Genomic DNA, 27,896 nt, shown 5'->3' on the forward strand with positions numbered 1-27,896 from the left:
AGAGTCGCCATCCTTGGCAGTGTTCAAGAAGCGCCTGGATAGGGAGCTAGGAGATATGGTTTAGGGGTTTCCTGTAGGTATAGTAAAGGGAGGATGGTTGAACTAGATGATCTTATAGATCCTTTCCAACCGTGTGGTTCTATGATTCTATGATTATTTATTTCCCATTGCCCATGGTCACAGGTTAAACTTTGGCTACCCCATAGCAGAAACACCAAGGTGAATCAGGTTCCAGAGAAAAGAGCTAGGAGGGAGTAGGTATGGGATTAAGCTTCTTAGAAAAGGCTATTTAAGGGCAGCAGGCCAGCATGCTTCAGGAGAGGCATGGAAAAAGCCAGTCCCAAAAGATGTTACTGTTCAAATGTTTGGTTCAACAACAGTTTCCTCAACAATTCTGTCCTGGGGGAGTGAGTAAGTGCTGAGGTAATGGCTGCTCATCCTCTTCAGTGAAGGTTACACAGCAATAAAATTTTCATAAACAACATTGCACAGAACAGGCCTCAAAGTGAGAAGTGCTTGCAGTAATGATAGTCTTACCAATCATGTTAAGGAGAAATAAGAGCTGTTGCAGAAGGTGGTCAGGGAGGGAAAAGGAAATTGCCCAACATCTTTTTACAAGAAGTTATTCATAAAGGCCAGCTGCAGCTTTTAGAATAGATGTTAGCAAGTGGGTGAGGACAGAAGCACCCAAGACAAGTAAAAGCCAAACAGTGTTAATCATTTAATGATACCTTATTATCCCCTCAGGGATGGCAACCTCACGGCGTGTCCAGATATAGATAAAGGAACAGTAAAATGGAAAAAAAAAACCCAAAAACCTCAACAAAACAAAACATAGAAACTTTATTTTTCTAAGGCATCCTGATTTCCCTTGGTCTAAAACTGCAAGCTTGGTAAGAATACAGACCCATTGGTGGGAGCTGAAAGACATTCTTTTTTGTTCATCCAGAGGATCCCTGAGGAGGGCCGTAGCTGAGAAGGGCCATACATGCTTCCAGAGCATGGATCTAAAGTTTGCATCTCCATTTAGACAACAGACAAAGTACAAATCTCATGCTACTGTCTTGTTTATTATACAGGAAGTATCACAAAGCACCTCAGTGTCACTGCACCCAGCTGTGGTCACAGCTCAGCTCTGAATTCAGTATTTTTCCTATGACCTGAAATATAACTGAATCGAAGCTTTCAGTAATACCCTCATGTGAATAAGTGAATGTGAACAAAACTTAGTGGTGTGAATTTTCTTCTTCACAAACTATTAAATTATGTATTTGTATGAACGAGACCCATCTTTTTTTCACCAGTGTGTGCCTCGATAATATTGCATATGACAAGAAGCACCTGACAATATCACAGGCCTTATGTTATGCTAGAAATAATGCCAAAGTTAAACAGATGTTTAGGGATATTTCTCTTCCTCTTTGTCTCCCTCCAAAAAGGGAATTCAGCAAGAACAGAATCAGAGGACAATTCAAGTGAACAATACCAATGTTTATTTGTAAGTGTTAGAATACCAGCATCATAAAACTTAAAGCTGAACATAAAACTTGCATAGGATTTGTTTTTAATTTTTTATTTTATTTTATTTTTTTAGGCTAAAGATGATCCATTCCCTCTTCAGCACAGAGATAGCTAACAAGTCTTGCTGTAGACCTATAATCGTTAAGGGGAGGAAAAGAAGACAAATGCCACAGGAATCGATTTATTTGGCTTATTAGATAAGCAAAGGTAATAGATAAGGGTGAACTTTTAATTCAAAAACTGGAAGCCTTCTAGTTGAGACTGCTTTCTGCTTTGGTTAAGAACATACAATCCAAAAGTCTAAGTACAAACCTTTTGCAGTATGACCTACTGGGAAATGCATACGGTACCCCTGTGCTGTGCTCCTCTGACAGAAGGCACAATATGCAAAAAGAACATTCATGAGAAGCTGAAGCCGGATCCACAAGATGAGTGGATTTTTAATTTGGGTAGGATGTCCCCTTAGATTTATTTCACCATCATCCCTCCCCTCCAATAACAAAGAAAAGCAACCACAAAGCCAAACCAAGCTCTCACAAAATGCAGAAGCAAAAGAAACCCTTGCAAAGTAACTTCAAAAAGTAGTAAGAAGATAAAGGAGATAACGCAGTTTTTCAGTGGTGCAGGTTCTTTACAAACTAGATGTGAGAGTAGTTCCTATTTTTCAGCAATCCATGTGTCAACCAGAAGCAAAAAAACCTACATGCAGCTTTTAAAAAAAACCCAAATAAAACAACTTCATTCTCCCTGCCCACCTGAGGTCTGGTGAACAAAACTGTATGTGGAAGTAAAGCTGATCATCTTGTCTAAAGTGCTTGATGATAGCAGGGAAACTGAGACATAAATAACTTGTCAAATTGAAAGTGGAAAAGATACATGATTGTATAAGAAAAAAAAATGGAGCACATTCACATTTTCTTCTTCCATTATAAAGGACACAGTGAAAAGATCCTTCATAGTGAAGAGTTCCCTTAAAGTGTATAGAGTTCATAACATACTTTTTCCTACAGTTCTGGGATATGAAGACATTCGACACAAGACACAGGAACAAAATCCCAAAGAATAAAACATTACAGCTAAGGAGTCAAGATTACAGAACATGAATTAGTCATTGAAAGAAAAAAATCTTTGGGAAAATGATAGTTAGTACTTTCCATAACCTTAAATGCCACATTCTACATATTTTACAGTAGAAAAAAAGCCTTTGGAACAGAGCAATGCTTAGTTTTGTGCATGTTACCCCTTAAGACATCATCTTCTTCTTACATTCCACTGAGCAAAAGACCATCCCTTCCACTGGCATAAACTTCTGGCCAATTAAACACTTGCTACAACAGGAACACAAGAAACACTCCTGTGTAGCATGCCAATTGAAGTTGTTGTAGGTCACACGCTGAACCTCTGGATCTATAGCATTGTGACAACCTTGGCAAATCTATTAGGAAAAAAAGACAAACAATCAGTTTACGCTCTTCAGATACTCTCCCACCTGGGAGAAAGGTAAGAGTTCCATGCTCTTCAAGTTCCCTTCCTTCACAACACCAGCATGTCAGTGAGGATCTTACCGCAGCATGCTTCTTCACGTAGCATGGTCTGCAGACTGGCTTGTCATTCACCATGACATAGATTTCTCCAGCTAAAACACAGTCGCAGTCAAAACAGCAGAAGTGTTTCAGATGCCAGTTTTGACCTTCTGCTTGAGTATATTCATTGCTGAATATTAACTATGAAGGAAACATAAAAACATTATTATTTGAATAGTACTTCCTTTATTAAAGCTGTGCCCATGATATTTTGCCATTTGTAAGGAACTGTTGGTATCCCACAGCTCCAAATGACTTCAACAATAATGGGAGTATTCACTTGTATCACTGTTTTCCAAAGTTGCCATTAAGAAACAATAAGATGCCAAAGACATCAGGCAGGCTGTTCTCTCCCTTGCTACAGATGTAATTTAGGGAGGCGCTCCCCCTAGTGCCCTTCCTAAGGAAACATCTGCATAACTCAAGACTTTCCTACACAAGAATTTACACTCATATCCTACATATCCTGCTTTCCTGTGGACTGCACAAACCCCCACCAAAACCAAAACAAACTATGGAACCTCTTGAATGTGAAGCGTCCACATACAACTCAGTTCTTTGCAACTATGATCAGTTAAAACTAATGAACAGATGTCATATCTCTGCATTGAAATATTTCACTACGATGATATTAACTTTTTGGGATGACAAACCAGTGCATTAAAACAAAGGTCTGGGATATTTCCTACCTCATCGCATCCAGCACAGCGGGGTTTTTCACTATCACAATAATGTCTTCCACAGTACAGGTTGCCATTCTTCCAGAAATAGATCATGTCTACAAGAAGTTCGCTACAGGTACAACAGACAAAACAAGCTGGGTGCCACAGTTTGTCATATCCTGCACGTTCTGCATAGACAGCTGGGTCACCTTCTTTCATGTTCAGCTTGCAGCGATAGCAGGACTGGAAAGAGATTTTACAGATGAAGTAATTCTTTGAAGTGAAATGTTTATAGCAGCTACATATTACATAAACATCTATTTAAACCCACCTGCCTGTAATAAAACTACAGTATTAACTTTCATCCAGTATCAGATAATGTGACATAGCACAGAACAGCAATTCTCACACCAAGCAATTCAAGATGATACTATACTGACAACATTAGTGCTACTTAAATGGATTACTGTATTTTGCAGTATTCACATCCTTGAAACTACCATCCAACACTTGGAAAAATCCAACAGCCAAAACTCATGTTATGCTCTACGAGCATCACGTATTTAGGAACAAGGAGCCTCCTTCAAACCAACTAGACTCTGAACAAAAATATGGCTCTGTATTCACAGATTGTGAGGGAAAAGTCACCTGTCACTTGCAAAATCCCCATCCTAGACAGCTAAGAGAGAAAGCAAAGTCTTTCTTTATTAAATGTAAAACTTACTATTCTGCTAAATATCCAGTTCTCATCTTTTAATTGTGGCAAGATAGATTTTTAACAAGAGAAAACTCATGAAGAAAATTATTATAGGTAGACTTACATTAGTAGTGGAGATTGATTGTATTTTTTGAAATCAGATTTAAAAAACCTGCTCCTTCAAAGAAACTGAATTTCTACCCTGCAGCTATAGGAATACACACTTTCAGACTCAGTCTGAATCGTTACATACTAGAAAATCTAGAGAATGAACACTCAGAACTGATGGCCAGGAACAAATAGGAACAACCATTTCTGTTGAGCTGTTACAAGGTGGAAATCAGACATCAAAGGGGAAAAAGATCTGGTTATAAAAAAAATCTACTCAAATCAGCAGTTACATGGCTTAGCCTGTTGGAGACAGGAGGAAAAAGTGTTACTTTATTACTTCTTAGTTTTACCTAGTTTTAAACGCAATTTTATAATCAAGCAATTTTTAATTCTTCTCTAGGAAAGAGAAAATAGCTGACCACAATAAAATTTAGCTAAAGTCTTCAAGAAGGAAAAGGTGTAGCAGTCAGTCTGTGAGATTATACATCCTCTTCGTTATTCGGCAGAAGCCATCCTCATATAGAATATCTCCAAGCTAACTTTTTTTTTCGTTATGAACATAAGTCATCTTGGAAGCTATTTGCACCAGTGTGCTAAATACTGTCCAGGAGTTCTGAGTAGACATTAACAATGCTTTCCAGTTTCTCCTCTTTCATCCCCTCCCCAGACATTCACTATTTCAAATGAACAAACAAGTTCAGTGAGTTAAAATGACCAAAGAGAATGCTCAAATGGAAGACTCCCTTCTTGCTTTATCTTTTCTTTCTTATACTTACATACTGAGATGCCTTCTGGTCTGCTGACTTGTCCTCCATTGCTCCTACAGCAGCTGAGGTACTTCTGTCCCCACTGTTAACGTTATTCTTGTCAGTAGCTTTAGATTCCAGCTCACCGGGGAGCTTCACATCTCCTACACCAAGTGCTTCATTTTTGTACTTCTTCACAAATTGTTCCATCTGTTTCACTTCATTGGGGGATAGCTCATGGCATTTTGAAGGATCCTGATCGTGAGCAGGCAGCTGCTTAGCCAACTGCTTCTTCCTGTACTGAGCGCCTTCTGAGCCAGCAACAGGCTGTTTCTCCTTTGGTAGCATCTGCATATACTGTCTAGCCTAAATCAGGCAGAATTAGATATCAGATGCCATTTCTATTATAGACCTATCCTTTTAAGCAAACAAGTGATTAAAATCATCTCTACTGTTGCTAGCGACAGACAAACTTGTCAAAAACAAGGTTCTTCTCATAAACATTAATGTCCTGAAGCACAGTCGACAGAGAAAAAAATACAGCAGAAACACTAATTGGCTTCTTCCCAGAGTAAGAAACAGGCTCACTTTCAAGCTATTTATGACATGTAGATTACACAGAGTTATGACTTTTCAGAGTAAACAACAATTGTTTTGCATAGCACCTTGCCTCTTCAAAACTCTTTAGAACTATGGGTCACCAGTACAGCTCTAAGAAGTACAAGCTGGAACACCTTTCCTGAGGCACACAGCCCATTGCAGAACTAGTTCTAGGAACAAAAAAAATAAGCTCTTGTTTTAATAAAGCAAGGGCAAGTGTAAAAATAAAAATGCTAACAGAATATTAAGTAATGGTCAGTTTAGCTGCACAAGGTTTGATTCATTCACTGGAAGAGGTTATTTAGAGAGGCAAGTCAGAGATAACACAATTCCAGCAACGATTACACAACACTGCAGTACAGTAAATTAACAGTAAAAGCTTGAAAAGCAAAGTAGAAATTCTCAGAAGGCTATCTACCATCCCATCTACTTGAGCTGCAAACATAATGAACGAGAGCTCTTCTGAGACGTCAACACTGAACTTGCTCTTACCATATACAGTAAAAGACATAAGCAAGTCTGGGTGTTCCCCTTAACTTTAAACTGTGATAATAAATTGTATTGTGTGCATTTGTGCGTATGTGATTCTAAGCGCACACACTGCACATTTTCCAAGTTAACTGATGAAGGTAGATTAGAAAAATAGCACTCCAGAGATGTAATGAGTTAAAAGTAATCTACTATAAAACAAAAATTCAATCTTATTTCCTCAGTTCCCAAGAAGTTCCACAGAAACACATCAATTTCTGCAAGACTGCACAGGCAAGGCTCACTAAAAACATCCACCATAATTTTAGTTTCAAGAACGAAGGAAAGGTTAAGTACATTCAGAAGAACAACAAGAGGCAGATTTGTTGTTCTACTAAACTGTGCTTTATATCTCATCAACTCTTGAACATGAAGGAAAAAGGGAGTCTGACTTACAAGTGTCTGATTCTGAACAGGAGGAGCCCACTCATAGGTCACAGTGTTGATGGATATGTTTTTCTTGGCTTGCACCGGATTAGTCAGTATCATTACGTTACGTTTATACATGGGAATGCCGTCATTTTTCAGCTTTGCAATAAGAGTTGTATATTTCGTATCTTCAAAGAGTTTCCCCACTTTCCTGTCTTCTTCATTGCTTGTGAGGACATCGTGCTCTTCCTGGCCACATTTGCAGTTGCGGCATATTTTTCTGAAATTCATGGGAATGGCAAAGAATTATAGTCTCAGCTGCAACCTCCACCTCCCATCAGTGGCACGTAACTATATCGGCAGAACCCCAAAAACCTGTTTTTGGTGCTTTGATTAGGTTAGATACAAGTTTTCCTGCAATTTGTCAAATATCTCTGGATATCTTTTGGATTCTTTATTCTATTATTTATTCACTGAGATCATGATTGATGCATAATGCTGTACTAAAATGCATTAATGTAGTCGGCTGATGTGTCATTCCTTCAGTTACACCACCGCACATATACATATCCGTGATCACTTACCTATCAGGTTTGTTGTGAGTAGCCACACATGACCCATGCCTCAAGCATATCAATATGATTCCCAGCAATTATTTATTTGTACCCTTAATTTTTTCCAGGTTCTCTTTGTATATTCAAAATTACACATGCTATTATTTCTCCATTTGCATGATATGTGGTAACCACAGGGTTACTAACAACTGGAAACAAGTGTTTCTTTGTAAGGAAAAATAAACACACACGGAACAGAATGTGGTGCAAGATTAGCACTTAAAAGAGAAGGTGAAAGAAGAGTGACTTGCTTATAAGGAGAAAGTATTTCTGACATCTGTGAACAAAGTCAGAGGTAGTCTGGTACATGCTGTACAGAGAATTTTCACAGATAACAGCCTTAAAAGGTAGATGGTTTCACTTACTCAGATAGATGGAAGTATTCTTTCATGTACAATAAAATATATTTGAACTCCTTTGATGAAGACATATTAGAAAGCAATTTATTACATTAAGCATAACTAAACAATTCACTTTTAATAAGCAGAACCTTGGATTAGCCGTTCTGGCTCACTATTTATTAGTGCCTTTCCCGGAGCCTCCATTCGGCCACGGTATAAGAAAATTAGTGAAGCTGGATGTTAACTAATGGCTCTCCTTATATATGAAAAGAACAGATTAACCTTCTGGATGTCTCGAAAATGGACATAAACGAACAACATTTTACCCTATTATTTACTCTTCATGTACTGAATAACATGACTGCTATTTATAAAACACTTCTCAACTCTGCTTACCAGAAACCATGTAAGTCTCACAGTGTTTGGCAACTTGCTGTCTGAAGCCATGAAGACAAGGTAAGTACTTTATTGTAAGGCATGTAATGAGTGCACAGCTGGAATGAGCCATGACTACAGCAAACCCAATAGGTAGTGGAAAAGGAAGGAAGAGGAAGACATGCCTGTAAGGTCAGGTGAACTGATGCACAGCCATCCCCAAAATTATACAGTATATTATAATTATACTCTATGATCATTTCAGTGTGTGATGGATGCAGTCCAGGTCATCTGATAAAACAGCAGCCGTAGTTTCCTGAGTTACAAATCCCACTCTAAACAGAAATGGTCAGTTTTGCTATCTGCTACAGAAGATCCTATTTTCGAAGGCTTAGCTCATTATTACATCAGTGATTAACATAGTTCTGTGCCCCACAGTGCACATGCATCTTGAACAACAGTTTACCAGACATTTTCTTCATTTTTTCCACATAAGCCTTTAGCAATAAACAGTGTGCTGCAGTCTTGTTTCTTGATAGTATGTGCTCTAACATAGCACAGGTGGCTGAACAGACATCTCCAGGTAAACTACACGTTCAGCAAGCATAGCGCAGTCTTGCCGTCCAGAACTGTTCTGACTGCAAAACAGAACTCACTGAGAACAACTGATATGGTTGTACTGGCTGTGTGATCAGTACAGTATGGCAGTTTGTCTAGTTTTCCCTGCTCCACACAGCCTTCATCTACAGCTGCTCTGACAGTCTGCAGAGATCAGAGCCACTTCCAACAAGTTCTGGCAGAATTCTTTCCCTTGGATCTTTTTCACAGGTGCTGGAAAAACAACAAGGGTTTTGCTCAGATGGCATATTTACTTTCTATTAGAGTTCTGAGATCCTGTTTCTGTTCTCAGATAGGAGAACACTCTGACTTAGTTGCTTTTATCTTCAGTCCCACATTGAAGGACTAGTATGTCTCACAAGTTGCAGTATTCTTGAGAGATTTTCTGTAATCTTGATAAACAGATGCACAAAAAAAAAAAAAAAAAAAAAAAAAAAAAAAAAAAAAGAAAATACATAATTTACCTTCAGGTCCTTCCTGGGTCCCACTGTGAAAACTGGCATTAAATTACCATGGCTTAAACTTGAGTGGAGAAGAAAAAGCATTATCTTTATGCTTGCTGAACTTGCTCCTCTTCGTGCTTGCTTATAACAAGAAACTGACTGTGAACATTTCATCCTAATGTTATCTCCTCACTCCTTCAAGAAAGCAGTGAATGACTCTTTGTTCTACATGCGGTTTGCAAGAAGCTGTTTGTAAATGTGATTGTTCTGGATTACAACTTGTGGATAAGTTTCCAAATGCAGGAGCAAATAATCCACGAAGATAATCCTTACTCATAACTGATGTCAGCCTATTGTAGTAAGCTAAAGGAAAATCCCTGAGGCTGCTGCCATCTCCCCTGCTCCCCAAGGCTCCACTGAATCCCTGCCACATGGAGACATCTGCACCCTGCTAAAAGCCAAAAAAGGTTTCCTATTCTGATTTATAATCCCTTTTCTTGATTAATTCTTAGCCCTAAATGTCAACTGGATATCTTTTACATACACAAGCCTTAGCACAAAGTACTGCTTACAATTCAGTCATACTTTCTCCCTCTAAGATGCCATATCAGAGTCTTGATCATCTGCCACGTTCCCTGCTGTTCCCTTTGACTATGAAAGAACGATCTTTCTTAAGAGACTATATCACATTACCTCTAACACTTCATTACACTTCACAAGTCTGTTTGATAACTGACACATATTTTTTTTTTAATTCTGATATTAAAGAAAGAATCTCACACACTGGAACAGCCAGCTGCTTCTTTATACAGACATTTATTTCTCATGGCTCTACCTAGAAGACAGACAGTGAGACCATTCTCTTCATTTATTCCGTCAATGGGTGTAAGCATAGGAAAATATATATTTTTATTTAACTTGAGGGCATTCAGCAGAATCTTAATTAAATGAGATATTAGAGGTTCCTGGAAGCTGTGGACACAAACAGGACTTCAGCAAAGGACATAAATGTTCCCCAGTCCAATCCTAGCAGCTTCAGAAGCTTTCCCTTTCCAAAACATGGCATGTAAGAAGGAAGCTTAAGAGCTGTGGAATTAAAAGTGATATCATTGTACAATGCAGACTTAGTGGACTATGTCCTGCTTCCAGGTATTGCGTGGGTAGAAAGGAAAACAGATTCCATGTTCTCTCCTTGTCTCCTAGGCCCATGAACTCCCACGTCATAGCTTTCTATTACCTACAAGGCTCCTTCTATGGAACGAAGCATCACTCATCTACCTGTTATTTTAGTTTTTATGTGTCCAGAGAAGAATAATAATTCAGATCATGACCATTTCTATGCTGGCTTTGAAGCTTCAGAAAGAAGCATTTGCAAGCCCAGAGAAACCCTCAACAAGGACCTGGCAAGTCCTGAGGCTTTGTTCTCCATACAAAAACAAATAAACCGAACTCAACTCTTTTGATTCCTCCTTCTGTTTTCCTGCTATTAATACAGCTGCAGTAATTGTAAATGCAGTTAGTAATGTGCCTCAGTTCTCACCTGACAGCCTTAGTATCAGAGGATGTTAAAACATGTTCCTTCTGACTTCCAGGGGTTGTACCACCTGAAGAAACCAGGTGCTCATAATAGTCAATCCCAAGCTTAAGTTTCTTACCTCCAGCAGCTTTAACATTTTGGCAATTATCGCTTCCCAGTGCATGACCTTCCTTCCTTCTCACTTATAACATCTGATTCCTGTTCCACATCTCCCTCTAGTGGGAAATACATTTCCCCCAATATATTTTCCCCCTATATATATATATATATATATATATATAATTAGTAGCAGGGTTTTTATTACTATTACTATTATTATTATTATTATTATTATATTATTACCATTAATAATAATAATAATAACAGCTAGTTTGGCATCTTAGTTTTGTGGAGGAAGCTTTGCAGTCTGACAGAATTACTACATCTGAATTTAGAAGACCCTGCTCCTTGTTTATGCTGAATCTGGATGAAAACATAATTCTGAAGACAATTTTAAAAGCTAAAGTTATTAGCACACAGATAAAGCAGGTAATTTCTTTTCCTTTTTTAACCATTGCAAACTGCAACTTCCATTGTAGTGACTTGTAGGCAGGTCACAACACTGAGGCTTTAAGAGTTTCTACATTTGGGAACAAGTTTTACAAAGAGCTTTGTTTATACTTGCTTATGTACAAAATTAACAGAAATTAGCCCAAATTAACAGGTCTGCATTTGCAAAGTCAGCCCACCTGTTGTGCCAAGAACCTTAGCACAAAGTGCTTAAAGACTTCAAGTTGCCAGCTCAGAAGATATATTTGCCAAACGCTAACAGTACAGAGAAAGATGGTGTAAAAGCTCTGTATAAAACACTGCTACTAGATTGGTATGTTTGGATATTTTTTGGTGCACTCTCCAGTCTGACCTGCCAAAGGCAGCACTGATGCTCCGTTGTGCAGCAGCAGAGAAATTGCACCTAGTTCTTAATGGTACAGTTTTCACTCTAGCTCCATCCACCAGAGGGCAGAGTCACCCTGACACCAAAGCAACGTACAGCCTACGTGCAGCAGAGCTGCTGCATTGTGTCTGGAGATAACTTGGGTTAGAGTGTGGTGCTGTGTTTTGGACTCACAATTAAAAATTCTGTTGATAGCACTCACTATGCTGAGCAGCGCTTGCACATTATTTCATGCTGCCTCTCCATTGCAATTAATGTAGGAGAGGACAGTTGACTCCGTTTGGCTAGAGGGATATTCCATACCATACAGAATCATACTTAGCAAAAACAACAGGTGTGGCAAATAAAGAAGGCAGACTTCTGGCTTGCAAAATAGTCATTGCTCACACACTGTCTAAGGGATCATGGGAAGTTGTGAGTGACTGCATTGCATCAGTTGCTTCCCCACCACTTTTCCTGCACCTATTGAACCTGTCTTCATAATAACCCACAAGTATTCTCACTTCAGTTTTTCCTGTTCTCTCCCCAACTCCATTGTGAAAGAAACAGCAAAGAAGAAGCTCTGTGGGTGCTTGACTGCAGGCTGGGGTCAACCCAACAAAGCAATTCTTTCCAATCTGAACACCCATCTTTTGAAGATGCATAAAAGATAAAATTGACAACAAAATTTGAACCAACTTAAAAACTGATATTATAAAGATAACATTCTATTCATTTCTACTAGCATGTATCAATTTAATATAGAATCTCCTAGTAAGACTAACATGGCTATGTCATCCTGGTTTGTCTGGGATAAAGTCAATTTTCTTCATAGTGGCTAGTATGGTGTCATCTGGATTTATGGTGAGAATAACGCAAATAACTCACTGATGCTTTATCTGTTGCTGAACTGTCTTTGCACAAAGCCAATCAATGACTTTTCAGTTTCTCATGCTGCCCTGCTAGTAATGGGGCTGGGGGTGCATGCAGAGCTGGGAAGGAATAGATCCAGGACAGAAGATCCAAAGAGGTCAAAGGAATGTATTCCATGCCATATAGCATCAAGCAAAAGTATAAAACTGGGGGGACAGGGGAGTCAGGATGCAGCCAGGGGAACAAAAGTAAGACAGTAAGTACTCAGACATGAACAAACATTCTAAATCTATCCATCCCTCTTTCTGTTCCAGTGATGAACTCCTGAGATATCTATACCATGCGAAATGTACTACTATTTTTTTCCTTTAAGAACTTCTTATATAACTAATTTCAGACTTCATATTCACATCCTATCTGTGTCCAGAAGCAGATTAAGTGGAGAAAAAAGCTGTATTTCAACCTGTTCTAGAATCGCCTTAATTGCCAACATTTCATCTCTTAATGTGTTACATTTCTCTGACACCTAGAAGTATTTTTTCATGGCCACCTTGTTGCTTGGACTATCCTACATCTTCTCACCTCTTAACTTATAACTTCAATCCAAACTAAACAGACTTTTCACATCGTCTTACTTGATCTTTAATGCACTGCCATCTACAGGCTCTCTTTAAGAGAGTCCTGACGAGCTGTTTATTTAGAACCTACCAAGATGAGCCATAACTGCAGGAGCAGCTCAGTAAAAGGACTATTAAAGAAAAGCACACAAAAAAAAATCGTTAAATACACACCCACAAGCAGCTACATTCCAAAGTGGCAAATATGCTTATTTACGTATTGCTTCAGACATTTCTTTTTATCTTTAGGTTTTTTGTTTGTTTTTGTTTTTTAAGAACATGTTAGGAAATAGGCCTCAGCAGTGGGAACTAGGAATGAGAGAGGACAAACAGAAGAAATTATTTGGTCTCATCTTCTTTTTTTCCTCCCAACATATAATTTCATTACCAAACTGACCCTAAACAAAGGTCTCTCTCTGGAGTAATATGAAACATAATTTTCCTGTAAGTACAGAAACAATATATTTACTCCTGCAAGACTTGTGTTCAGTTTCATTGAATCACCTACGCACATTTCTATCACTATTCTGTTACCTCTACATGAACCTTCCCAGAGTCTTCCCATAAATTATTTGTTTCTTACCACAGAATCACAGAATGACCCAGGTCGGAAGGGACCTCAAGGATCATGAAGCTACAACCGCACCAGATTTACTTACCAGCATATTACTATTCCTTGTTTCAGGTTATTATTTGTAAGTTGCTAACATAGTTACATATTGCAGATATATAACTGAGTTATAACCTCATCAACATACACTAAGTTTCTGTCGTGGGATGTCTGGTTATTTTCTAAACCATGTCACAGCTGCACTCAAGTACTCTGAGATGGATGCAATATCTCTTAGGCCTTATCTGCACCTGATACCACTCTAGCTGAGTTGTATAAAGATCAGAATTAAAATACATCATGAAATCCTATCACAGACACAGTTATGACTGTAGCAAAATAGCACTGGGGAAAGGCAACTGCTTTAGTTATGTTGCCTGTGCTAGCGCTATTATCCATCATTTATATTTACCCCTCACAGGCTTATCCCTTCAAGAGGTTTTTTATTATTTATTTTTATTTTTAATATCAGAATCTCTAAGCTACTCCTTAAAGTTCAGCCAGTATGAACTGTGAACGGAGTGAGTCAGAGCTATTTGTTAAGGTTTCAGTAACGCAAAGAAGGGAATGGGACACTTCTGTCAAAGTAACAGCACTGACCTCTCAAAGGTCCATTTGCTGCAACTATCGTCAATCCTCACTGATTTAGAAGTGGTGTATGGTTCAAAGCAAAGAAATATTTAACTTTGTTGAAATATAACACAGCTCCCTCTTTACGGATGTACACAAAGTTTCAGTCTCTTTACAAGAGAGAAAATTTCACCTAAAATCTCAGATCAAAGCTAATGTATTTAATTAGAAATTGAGAAAGCATTTTATTACTGAGATGAAGCACTCTTACAGTAGAAATAGGGATGTTTTCAAATCTACTTTAACCATTTATTAAACCAATCATTTATTAAACTAAAGTGAATGCCTCAATAGAAGCAGTACCATGGACTTTAGTGCAGATAAAATGTATACTCATACATGATTACTTACTTAGTTGTTGCAGTGCTGCTGAGAAACTCTAGTCCTAAACACTAACACAAGATCTTTAAAGCATCTGAACAGTTTAATGGAAAAAGAGAAGAAAAAGTCCAGTACTTGCACATTTACATCTAAGTGACAAGGTGCGTTGAGTCACTTACCTCCAAAAATGAAGCTCAAATCCTTCACACTTATCCTTGCATTTTAAGCAGGGGGCACCAAATCCCTGTTCGTGGCCCAAGCCCATCTGTTTAAAGATCAAGAAGAAAACTCTTGTCAACTCCAAGAATCAGCTGCATGAATGATCTCACTGCTTCCTTTATAACATACAAACCACAGCTAAAACAGAACATTAAGCATTTCACTAAGCCAACATTAGGAGAGCGTTTTAGGTTCCAGTTACCCTGTTTTTGTACTTAGAGAAGTGATGCTGTCTGCACAAACCTGTTTGTAGGATTGATCTAGCAAGTAGAAAGCCTTAACCTAAACCCAGTTGGTTTTTATTTAGTTTGTTTTTGTGTGTATAACATGCCTCCGCCAAAAAGCTCATACTGCAGACTTCAAAGGGAGAAGCAGATGTTACAGCTCTGCCTGTAGCTGTGAAACCACAGTGTGAAAGCTGCAAAACCTCAAGTCCAAGCTAAAAGGTATTTAATCCAGCTGTCAGGACAAGGTGATCTCTTAGTGTATGACTTGACAAAATACAGAAGATCATGAAATAAACAGAATCTGCTTTGATATCAATAGCCTGAGCATCAGATAGAAATAAAGAAAACATTTAAGTGATTAGCATAATATTTTTGAAACTACTCTGACAGTGATGGAGACCAGAACATACCTTTTATAATTGTGTTTCAGCTGAACTAATACCAGCTTACTTTCCAAGGAGAAAGACAAACAGCAGTTAGTAAGAACAACGACCATAAATGATACACAGTGTTTCACTGTGAAGTAATTAAAAGGACACACAACCAATTTATAACACAACTAATTTGAGAGAATACAAAAACCAGTGCATAACAGAAGCCAAATATTCACACAATATATCGATGTATTGGCACATTTAAGTGGATAGTGAGCAGCAGCTGGAAGTTTGAGGTGAAAAATAGACATCAATTACCATAACTTATGCAATAATAAGTCTGAAATAAGTTTCAGATGCCTCATTCCAGTTCTCTAAACCTTTGGGAATCACCACCCTTAAATCAACTGCGGTCACAGCTGAGTGTGCAGGCTGCTGCCCATATAGAGGGTAAACCCATGACCATACTCCCAGGCATGAAGAACACATCTAGCAGACTGTGAGTATACTCTTTGTGAGGGACAGTAATCATGACACAGACAGCTCAATTCCAGTCTGGCATAACCTACCATGAAAGAAAAAAAAAAACAACATCATAGAATCACCAAGGTTGGAAAAGACCTAAAAGATCATCCAGTCCAACCATTCACCTATTACCAATAGCTCCCACTAAACCATGTCCCTCAACACGATATCCAATTGCTCCTTGAACGCCCCCAGGGTTGGTGACTCCACCACCTCCCTGGGTCCATTCCAGTACCTGACCACCCTTTCTGAGAAGTAATACTTCCTAATGTCCAGCCTGAATCTCCCCTGCTGCAGCTTGAAACCATTCCCTCTAGTCCTATCACTAATGACACGAGAGAAGAGGCCAAACCCCAGCTCACTACAACCCTCCTTCAGGAAGTTATAGAGAGCAATAAGGTCCCCCTGAGAAACAAGATAGAGGGTGGTAAGTTCTAGTACTGATCTTAGTTCTGCCAGCAGTAATACAATGCAAGCATTAATTAAATGTGTTAATGCAAGCTTTTTCATAATGAAATTGTGGTTTGATTTTCAAGGATATAAGCAGTTCATCTTTCAACTTGCTTCTGTCCAAAGTGAAGGAACATATTACTTGCAAACCACTTACTCAGGACAGCACATGAAAAAATGCCACAGCTACAGTTTCAATCATTTTATATTTGAAAGATCACTGCCTTTAAAGGCAGATAACCCTAAGAAAATTACATGCCTTCCTGCAGATTATTATTTGGGAAGAAGTTGCACTTTAGCAGCTATCCAGCTACTGCTTACAAGTGTGAGGATGAGTAGAGAGATGTGAAATTATATATTTCTTTCATGTGAAAGGAAATAAAAACAAGCCTTCGATGATCATGCTTTTATCTATACACCTATTGGCTCAAGAAGTTCACACAGAAGATGAGCTAACCTGAAGCAAGATCAGTAGACACCTAAAACAAACATAGCTTGAGAAAAGTGAACACAGAAACCTAGTGAGGTTCAAAAGGTCCAAGTGCAAGGTGCTGTACTTCGGTTGGAGACAAGAAAAAAGAAGAAAAGGCTGTGGGGAAACCTCAGGCAGGAATTACTTACTCAAAGGGTGGTGAGGCCCTGGCACAGCTGCCCAGAGAGGTTGTGGATGCGCCATCCGTGGATGTGCTCAAGGTCAGGCTGGATGGGGCTGTAGGCAGCCTTGATTTAGTAGCTGACAACTCTACCCATGGCAGAGAAGTTGGAACTAATTGATCTTTAAAGCCCTTTCCAATCCAAGCCATTCTATGGGCCTACAATAACTTTAAAGATGAAATAATAGTTATTTTTCCCATCACCTATATATATGTTTTAGTCTATACTGGATATGTAAAGAACAAAATGTTGGCTTAGACATTCTCTAATAAGGAAACTAAAGCAACATAATTGTTGCTGTTTTATTTTCAGGATAGGATTTTTTTTTTTATTTTTTTTTTAAACCATCTCTAAGGAGTGCTTAATTTGATGTGTGATTGCAATTGCCTCTCAAAACCTCAAAGAAAACATTAACCTATTCTCCTCAGTTGCTACTCCAAACCAGCAGTACTTTCTTATGCTCAAGCTCCCATCTCCTTAAATTTTTTACTTTTTTTAAAGAGAGAGGGCAGAATAGGAGTCATGGTTACTTTATTGCCATGTTATAAGGCACAGAAATCTAGGGTCACTAGTGTATGAAGAGCTACTGGGTAGTATACCTAGAAATGGCCTTAACACATCAAGAATTCCCAAAACACACTCACAAATACAAGCAAGAGAAAGAATGGCTTTCAAAAGCAAATACACTATTCCCAACCCTCCTAACATTTAAGGGTCTTTCAGGCGAAAAACAAGTAGAGATATTTTGTCAAGCACCACAAGATTCTTCTCCTTAAGTGCTCCACCCAAAATACACTCCTTATCCCAACTGAGCTGACAGCAACCAGCCAGCATACTTGCACTGTCATCACTCTCAACACTGATTTCTTCAGTGACAGAAGATTTTATATTCCATCCCCAGTAAAATAAAGCACATCAAGGGTATGTTTATGCAACTTAAGGCGAATGAACTGAATTAGTCAACAAGACAGACTTGTTCTGATACATGTTCTTCAGTTTGCTGTAAAAGAGAAGCATGATCTCATTTGTGTTGCCGGGTCATCTTGTAGAAGTTTAGCTTGAAAATAACAGGCACACTCAGTACTGAATCAGATGCTATTCCACATTCACTCTCAGACTCTGCCTTTGTTTTGAGTGAGAAACTACATGCTCAAAATACTAAGGATATGAAATAGCATTTGCAGACACAGCATTTTGAGTTTGGCTGTGCCTAACAATGTATGCCAAATACAGTGCCATAACAGGATCTGCTTCAGTGGTAAGGAAGCATCAGTCCCAGAAGTGAGTGTTGCTTTCCAGTGGCTGATTCTACTGCAACTCAGGAAATTCTGAGTACTTAAAACCCAGTGTGCCCAAGTTTATTCCCCAGGCCTTCGTATGGATGCAACTAGTGCTGAGATGGAGGACCCAGAAATACTGTGAGCTGGGCACATGCTAGAGGGGGAATGTGCATCTGAGTACAGGATGGAATCAATTTTCCCCATAAATGGAATCATGGGAGAAGTGACCCAGATAGGTCAACTGAAATTCTGCCAGAAAGAGATTTCTGTGTGTGCCTACTGCCATTAATTTTCATTTTACAGCAAAAGCTATCTAAAACCATCTGGTACGACTAACACAGCCAGTATGGATTTAAATAGCCTGAGTATGGAAAATGATATTAATATGACTGAGATCATGATTAAATAGTTCTCAAGGGTAAAGAATTTTAAATGGTTGCAGCAAAGTGAGAATTACTGGAGTTCACTCTCCTTCAGATCGTGCTGGAATCCAGTATGAAAAGTTGGCTAACTTTAGAAGAGCCACTTGTAGAAGCTTATTGCTGTCTTAAAAATCTAAACGGTCCAATCTGAATGCCTGATAGCTTGCCTGGATGAGTAAAAGAAACACTGCAGTTACTATAAATTAGTATAAGCCTGGATTAGAACAAGTGTTTATGATCAACTTCATTGAAAAGGACCAAGAATTAAAGTCCAAGAGATCCTGTTTCCAAATCGTATTAAGTTTAAACCCTTTGGGAAATGCCTAAGTATGGCTTCTTTTTAAAATAATTTCATATTTTGTATTCATATATATATATATATATGTATATATATATATATATATGTAACAGATTTCAAAGAGAATATGCCAACAGCATCTCCTGATATGGGATGCTACAGAATAATCATAGACACAAACAGATCATGAAGTGGTAGTTGGCCCATTTAAGCCTATGGGCTGATGCAAATCAAAATACATTTCACCAGCTATGGTTTCTCCTACGTGGTAAAATACTGATAAGTTTGTATAATAAATTTGTTCTTATGTTGAATGAACTGTGCCACAGTGCTGGTAAAAAATAAAATAGTAGAGATGAATGGAGAATCATCTTCTGGTAGTTAGAAGAACGTAATGCTATAAAACTCAAAATTACTGTTGATAATCACAGGGAAAAAAAGAGCCCTAAGAAATCTTGGGTGAGTTAGAATGAAATCTCAGTAATGTTCAAAGCTTGCATATACTTCCTTTTACTGGTGACAGATGATTTAAAGTTGAAAGGGCTCTCCGGAGATCGTCCAACCACCCATAAAGAACAGGTGCAGCTAAATCAGATTTGGCAGAGATCTCGTCCATTTTCCACATTCAACAACCTACTACAGTGCTGGGCCACAGACAGGAATGAATCTGTCTGATTGGAATTTCACACTGTGCAGCTTCTGCCTACTGTCTCGTATTATCACCGCACAATGACTAGAGTCCAATTTTCTCTTCTTTATTTCCTCTCACTAATTAGCTAGGTACAAATGGTACCAAGAAACTGGCAATCTTTATTTTCGTAATTGTTATTTAGTAGTCAAACATGCGACAAAGACAGCCTTCAAATAACACTAGTTGCACAGCACTTCTTGCCCGCTTAGAGAGGAACCACTGATGCTCAGTGATAAGAAGTTAAAAGAGAGGAAGCTGTAATAAATAAATAAATAAAATGGAGAAGTTCAACTTGACATTTCTCCCACAGGGTTTTTCTGTGCATCCTGTGAGTTTCACCAAAAGACCAGAGCAAACTAGGGGCTTGCTTCCTCACTCTTCCTCTACCCGTGAGGGGACTCCTGCATCACCTGGCAGATGATCTGATTCATCTTTCGGCTTGCCAGGGATAGTGTGGCACAATACCCACAACCAGCCTCTGCTGAATAGAAGTAATTCCCCTGCTGGATACCTGTCTCAGTTTGAAAAGTTGTTACTACACAGTGAGAAAGCCATCAGCGTTACTGCAGTACTTGAGTGGAACACTGCACAGGGTTAAGGAATTTTCACTGTTCTTTTATAGATCTTTCTTCTGCGTCCCTCAGCATTCCACGAACAGAAACAACTTCTGCTAAAGCCATTCTTGAGCTTACTATAACATACCAGGGCTCCTCCGGTCTGAAGATTACTGGGCTATTAACTTATTTGGATATTAATGGGGAACAAAACAAAACAACAGAAAAAAAAGTACAGCATAACAGATGATGTCTTTAACAGATTTTAATGTAGTATAGAAACTTCCAGAAAAAGTCAAGGTCAAAGACAAGCATGGGGGTGGGAGGGAGAAAGAACAAAACAGCATCAAGAAAAGAATTGTATGCGCTGTGGATGCTTTATTGCTGAGACCTGATCTTGTGTTACTGAATTGTATACATGCAGGTGACTTCTCTTGGTTGGGAAACAAACTGGAATTTGAAATAGATGAAATAGATTGTTCAAAGGAATTTGAAAAAGATTAAAATTCTTCCATTTTTGAAGTTTATTTCTTGTAATTCCAGAATGGTGAGGGAAAAAAAAACCACAAACATTTATATCCAGGCTCCCTCATAAGGCTTCTATGAATGCTGTATCAGATCAGCAAAAGAGATCTCCAGTGAAGAGAAATACTGCGTAGAGCATTCTATATTTGTTATTTAACATACCTAATTTTAACTGATGGCAAATCTTTTCTATTTTTTCTTTAAGCATGAATTTAGAACTAGGGAAAAGTTTACTAAGATTAAGATGCAGAAGCTCTTGTAAGGAAGAAGGATGCCAAGAAGGGCCTGCATCCAAGAAAGATATTTGAAAGATAATTCGAGCAGGACAAATCTAAGGATAAATCAAGGAACTGCAGCAGACTATGACAGCACACAAGTACTAGGAATTTATTTTATTGTGATGTCTTTAGTAAATATCAAACAACTCAGAATATAAATATTTAAGGCGCTACTATGGTCTGCTGTCAAAAGATTAACAGCTATTAAAGACCTCAGCAAAACAAGAGGGTTTTTTCCCCCACAAAGTTCTGTATGATGCTAACAAAGTTTCAGTGTGGTTGACAAACTGTGATACTGTCTCTAACAACCCTACAGTACAACAGGGTACCAACCACAGGGTTTACAGTACAGCACAGTACCATCCACCACCCAATGCTGCTAAGGCAAACTAAGAAATACTGTTCTCTGTTGCTCTTGCTGGAAGGCCTGGACTTATGTGTATGGGGCACCAGGAAAAGCTAATCCAACACAGGAACACAAGTAAACACTGCCTCTTACTTCCAGTCTTACAGTTGAGTGACTTATGACAACACACATAACAAGAAACACTGAGTACTCTCAAGCTGCCCACAGAGAACTTTATGGTAGGTGGACAGTTTTGCAGTTATCATGCACATGGACAAGTGCAATGGAGATACAACCAGGACTAGTTTACAGAAAGATCATAGCTTCTATCATGGGCAGCATGAAGTGTGCTAAAGCCTCAAGGATTCCTGGAAACTCATCTTCCAGAAGAGTTCTTGTGACCAAGCAAGGGCTTGTCATTTGAAAACACACACAACTTACAGGCCACAGGCCAGACAACTTCTCTAAAGCTTTTAACATTTGTTTTTTAGACCTGCAAATCTACATATTTAAGAGGAACTTTAGTCTTACAGGAAAATTGGTTTCATTGTTTTTCCTCCTCTCTTCTCTCTCCCCTTGGCCCAAGCCAATGCATTCAGAAGCAGCAGCTAGATAGCCTCAGACTAAAAGCAAAGCACAAAGAAAGAGGAAGACAATAACAGACCAGAGATGCACACAGAACAGTGCCTGAAGCACAGTTACATTTAACATGATGTTGAATGGGTGCATCACATACAATCTAACTCTCTTGACCACATCTAAGACCCAAAACAACAAGCACACAAGCTTTCTGTCTTCACAGCCCTGTTCTTCCCGTGTGTCTCCAAAAGGCAGAAGACACTCATTAACTCTTCATGAGAGCAGAAGATATACACAAATCATACATATAACCACACATAACTATGCAAATACATCTTGCTGTATGCGTTACAATTTACAATGTATATTTCACATCTACCCCACAACACTTGGAAGCTTTGCATTTGCTAGGATGAAATCATCGATTTGCAGAACTTATTCACTCATGTGAAAGGAATGCAATGCATTTTTTAGCTACTTCTACCAAGAAAGTTACACTCCTGATGGTGACTTAGTTGCCATTGTTACCATTTTACATAGAGGAAAGAAAATGTTCTTTGTTTTTTTTCCTTGAGAACACATGCAGAAAATGCTCTTTGTGCCTTTAATGGCAGAAGGTCATAATAAAAAACAACTTGCTGATTAATACTCCGTTTACAGTTATGCCATTGACCTAATCGCAGAAGTTATGCACTTCTACATGCAAGGAGTTCCTTGGCTTACTATCCAGGCATGTCATTATATTTTATGGTCAAAGACTCAGGGAATACTTTCACCACAGAAGAAAAAAAAAAAAGTTTAATTTAGCACTGCTTTCTTTGCAAACCTGATATGCACAAAGGACAAGAAATAAATGTGAAAGGCATTCCAGGCAACAAATCATATCTGTACAATATTCTAACTCCTCTCTACCCTCTCTTTACCTTCAAACATTAAGTTTGAAGTAAAGAAAAAACCTAGAAATCCCCAGAACAAATACAAAACACACAAAATAACACCAAAGATGCAATAAAAAGCACTTTATTTGTTAGAGGAACTTAACCATGTCTTCTCACTTCTTCATACTTGTTTTTGTACTTCTTGCAGCCAAATGAAACTGATGTGTGTGAACTTTGCATTTCCTTGATTTTACCATACATAAGAAAAACAAACACAAACCACCACCTCTCCTATCATGAGTTTCCACAGCAGTAACACCAAAACAAACAGTAACAAGTGATGTAAGCAGGAAGCATAGCCCAACAAACATTACTAAATCATGCTAAACGATGAGAAAGTTGACTTTGCTCCTTGGAATACTTTATTCACCATTCACTTATCAGAGAGCAGTATAGTTGTTAATGATGTCTACAGAATTGTTTTCTTCCCACTGTAACAGAACAAACCAAGCCTCATGCACATTGAAAAATCATGCAGACACTCCACACTTGAGACCTCTTACCCCAGACTCCTTTGCCCTCTTCCCAGCACAGTGTTCCTTTTACAAAGCAAGTATTATTCTGTGAAAGCTTATACAGAACAGTCTCAATGCTAGCCACTTATTCTCCCTAATACAACACAAGACCATGCTGCCAGCAGGACAGTACAAAGCATGTGTGCTGCCTACTGATTCATTTTAAGAAGATCACTGAGGTGAAAGACAGGGATGAAGACCACTGTTTGTTCTAACAGAGTCCCTAAGAAAGCATTAAATCTTCATTTTTCCTATTCCTCCCAAAGTAAAGTTCAAGAACACAAGGCATATTGTATTTGGAAGAATTTAGTGATCTGCTTGTTCCACAAGTACTTTTCAAATTAGAGTCACATTTCTAAGGCTTCAACTCCATTGTGCAAACAATGTATATAAAATGCTACCTTCATAATCCTCAAATGCAACAGTAAATCCACCTCCTTCTAAGAAAGGAGAGAAAAAAGGTACAGTTAGCCTTTAAGGAGGAAAGGAAGAGTATAACAGTAAGGAACTGGACCTACTGTTTGCATTGTTAAAAAACAATGAGGGTTCGAGCTCAAGCAATTGTCTCCTTAGATTCATCTTAGAAAACACATAAGAGATGTACAGTACACAGGGCTGCTCTTTCACTCCCACAAAACAGCAGAAATATGATCTATTCGCTGCTACAAGTCTGAAACAGCGGGCCTGAAAATGCAATGGATGAGGCAGCAGTTCTTCCTGTAGTAAGACAGGTAGGTTGCCTCAGCCCTAGTGGCCTTCTACTAGGGGGGAAGCAACTCCTGTGAGATGAACTATGCTAGAATTAAGTTTTGAGGGATAAAAAAAACAAACAAAACCCACAAAAACCTGATGTGAGCACTGAAAACAAACTTTCTTGTTCCATTTTAGAAGCATGTTTTTTTAGTACAACCCTAGACTCCCAGATATAAACACACTATTCATATATCTACCTGCGTTTCTCTTAAGTACACTAACAACCCCTTGAAAGCTACTCACAGTTGTCCAAAGAGCCAGCATCTATGCTCACAACTGAAGAACAGACTGTAAAGCTCTTGAGACATGATCTCTAAGGTCCCTTCCAACCCACACAAGACTGTGATACTGTGAGACAGGGAAATCTTAAGAGTGCCACTTTGGAAACTTATCATTTTCAGGAAGAAAATGAGTTTCATTATATTACCCAGTTTTAAGTTAACAGCTGTAGGAAGGCAAAGAAGTTGTTTTACGCAATGAGTTGATGGTCTGAAACTCCATACTGAATTTGTTTCCCTCTGTCCTACGTAATCTGGAGGTTACGGACTGGTCAATTTCTAAACTCAGATTTTCAAGCTCAGAGTAACAGAATAGGAACCTAAGTGGTAACAATGTGGCAACTCCTGCTTCCTTGTTTCAATCTTGATACTTCCTATCCACCAGGCAGGCCCAGTAGTTCAGTAGTTAGTGCTTATTTTGAGTCCAACGAATGGTAGAAGTTGATACAAAATAAGAATTCAGCACACTGATTTTGTTAAAGTTGGCATTTCTGCCCAAGGTGCAGGGCAGGAAAACAGAAAGTGAGGACTGCAACCTACTGCAAGTGGCCAAAGAAGTTTGATGGGGCCATCTCCACCTGAAGACAGATTTCTCTCAAAGCGCTTTACTGGCCTCCATAAACTTGACTGAAAGCTTCCCAGAATATTCTCTCACCTCCCAAAAGAGGAAGAAAATTAGCAAATAATAATAATAAACAAGAGAAAAGTAAAATTTGGGGAAACAAGTTTCAAATAGAATTAAAAGACCTGGGTTAAAGACACTGCATAGTTGAAGTGAACTATTATTCATACATTCCTTCCAGTGTACAAAATCTGAGGAAGCTCTGATTAAGTAAATAACAGGGGTCAAAAAAGAAAGAATTTAATTTATTATAGGACATACCATTATGATAACTAAACTTCCTCATTCATCCTGGCTCTGACTCGTAACAGATCAGTGTTCTCCTGGAAAAGGAATCTCAACTAAACCATAAGAGGGAAAGAACATGATAAGGAGAGGTCAACATGGATGAGGAGGGAAATAAAAGTGGTTTTCTGAGCACATATATAGAAGAAATTCAAGAAACGTGAAGCTCTTATTAATACTGCTAAAAGACGCTCTATGATGTAGAGCTTAACAGAAAAGACAAATTAAATCCTACAGACAGCTTTCTTGGTTTCTGTTGTAGCAGCAGCTACCACAACTGTTTGACCGGATTCTGAAAAATCTTCAGGGAAGAAAAAGAAGATTGAAACACGACTGAAGAAAATTAAGAGAAGAGACAAACTTACAGCATGTGTAGTTGTCCAATAATTACGTTACAATTCAAAGCATATGTTCAGCTTCTACAAACTCCTCCAAAACTCCATCATCAGTAGAATCTCATCAACACCTCATAGCACATACTTATTCTCCTTTCAGACAGGGAAGTTCTGAGAAGGAACGCTCTATTTCCTGCATTAGTGTTAATGGAGTTTCAACAACTTCCAGTGAACAAGCTCAGTCACGCCATCACTCAGAGAAAGCTGTGACTTAAGGCAAACCTGCTTCAGTAGCATTCAGTCCTGAGGGGACCAATAGCCTTGCATTCTGTACAGCTACTCTGGCATCTGGGCCAGTTCCTAGTTTGTAATCTGGAAAAGTTTATTGAGTTTGTATACATATATACGTGCATATATGCGTGTGCACAAGCACACTTTAAAACAAGGTGCTACACTTTAATATAACAACACAGAAACACAAAATCACCCACATCTGCAACCCACGGATTTCTAAAGCATTCTCATACAAGGCTTCAACTTCCACAGTACCAGTTCTGAGACTACTTGATAAAGTTCTCACAAACGGAGCTGCTGTGCAAGCATAGCATGTAATTCACAAAAGCACAAGTGAGGATCAGGGCCGTGTCCCACAGGAGCTCAGCTTCAGAAAAGGATCCATACAACCAGGTTACTTACCAGTTTCTACAACTTACCATTCGCTGTTTGCCCACCTACCTTCCTCCACCAGGAAGGGAAGACCTTACAAGAGCTGATGGGCAGCACGACTCCAGTGCTCAGATTCAGCTCGTAGCGTTCGGATGAACACTCCAATAGCTTACACAGGGACGGCCATCGGTGTGCGGGGACACACCAGACCCAAAGTGGAAGCGGTAGCGCCCACAGGACAGGGGCTGCGGGCAGTCTCCGCTTCTCCCCTTCCCCTCTCCCTTCAGACAGAGCCGCTCCAGGCGCTGCGCAGGTAACCGAGCAGGCAGAGCCCGACCTCACCTTTTTCACTTTGCTTTCCAAGTCCATGCCGCCGTATCACCGCACACAGGGCTCGGGGCGCAGATCGAGGCAGGGAACAGCCCCCGGCCGGTATCGAGGCGGCTGAGCGGAGCCGCGGGCGACACACCGAGACCAAAGCGCCAGCACCGGTAACCGGCGCCGCCCTTCGCACTCCGCCGCGGCGCTCAAACTTCCGCTGCCCTGCGGCAGCGGCTGCAGCCGAACAAAGGCGGGGTGGCAGCCAATCTCCGCCCGCCCCCCCTCCCGTCCCCGCGCCCTCAGCCAATCCCCACCCCGCCGGTCACGGCTCCTGGGTTGTATGGAGGGTGTTTGGTGGTGCGGCCGTGCTTCTGTGGAGGGGGAGAACTGAATAGACCTGGGAATCTCCAACACTGATGGGAGAAGGAGAAAGAAAGCGAGGGGCCTTGCCTGCTCCCACAGCTGTGTGGATCCGCTTGGGTGCCCTCTCACCGCTGCAATGGTGATATCAATGGCGATATCTTCCAAGTGGATTGACTTCCACCTGGAGCGGCTGGAGGGATCTTGGCACTGCTGGGACTGATCTCATGGCGTGTTATCTCATCGTGCTGCTTTAGAGGAGTGTCTATTGTTTAGTCACGGTGCTGAGCAACATTACTTTTCTTCTGTTGGCTGCAGATGAATACTGTGATATAAAACTTGGACTTTGACCCCAGCCTTCAAATTCCCATATGTGTGATCAGTCATGGAAGGGAGCCGATAATGTAAAATGTACTTTATGTATCATGTATATACAGTATAAAATATCAGAGTGATTAAACGTTTGCAAGATTGGTTACTTCCATACATAAATGCCTTTAGATCTTTGGAAACAAATAGCAAACATTCATAGTCTTAAGTGAATGATTTAGTAGGTTGTCACTCATCTGAAGAGTCTAATCTTCTCTCTACACGCATACCAGTTGTTTTCATGCCTTACATCGTACATTTTCAGTACTTTATTTATTTTTTTTTTGTCATTTCATTACTTGTGGAGAGGTGACTGCAACAAA

General features: G+C 39.3%; 1 protein-coding gene across 1 annotated transcript; it reads right to left on the reverse strand.

Annotated features, from left to right (window-relative positions):
* Nucleotides 1-1,470: 1,470 nt before the first annotated feature.
* Nucleotides 1,471-27,087, reverse strand: TES (testin LIM domain protein). The gene is made up of 7 exons (XM_015853719.1): nucleotides 26,866-27,087; nucleotides 14,889-14,974; nucleotides 6,845-7,097; nucleotides 5,351-5,686; nucleotides 3,794-4,009; nucleotides 3,087-3,245; nucleotides 1,471-2,956 (listed from the first exon to the last, which is right to left on the reverse strand). Exons 1-7 carry the CDS (start codon nucleotides 26,890-26,892, stop codon nucleotides 2,765-2,767), a joined length of 1,269 nt encoding a protein of 422 aa, XP_015709205.1. The 5' UTR covers nucleotides 26,893-27,087; the 3' UTR covers nucleotides 1,471-2,764.
* Nucleotides 27,088-27,896: the final 809 nt, after the last annotated feature.

This window comes from Coturnix japonica, chromosome 1 (genome assembly GCF_001577835.2).
Source record: "Coturnix japonica isolate 7356 chromosome 1, Coturnix japonica 2.1, whole genome shotgun sequence".
NCBI classification, from domain to species: domain Eukaryota; kingdom Metazoa; phylum Chordata; class Aves; order Galliformes; family Phasianidae; genus Coturnix; species Coturnix japonica.

Excerpts from the sequence above, each read along its gene's own strand:
- TES (XM_015853719.1), bottom strand. The coding sequence starts at position 26,892 with ATGGACTTGGAAAGCAAAGTGAAAAAG. Across the intron at positions 14,975-26,865 it reads TGGAAAGCAAAGTGAAAAAG|ATGGGCTTGGGCCACGAACA; the intron begins GTGAGGTCGGGC and ends ATCTTTAAACAG. Across the intron at positions 2,957-3,086 it reads ACGTGAAGAAGCATGCTGCG|ATTTGCCAAGGTTGTCACAA; the intron begins GTAAGATCCTCA and ends TTTTCCTAATAG.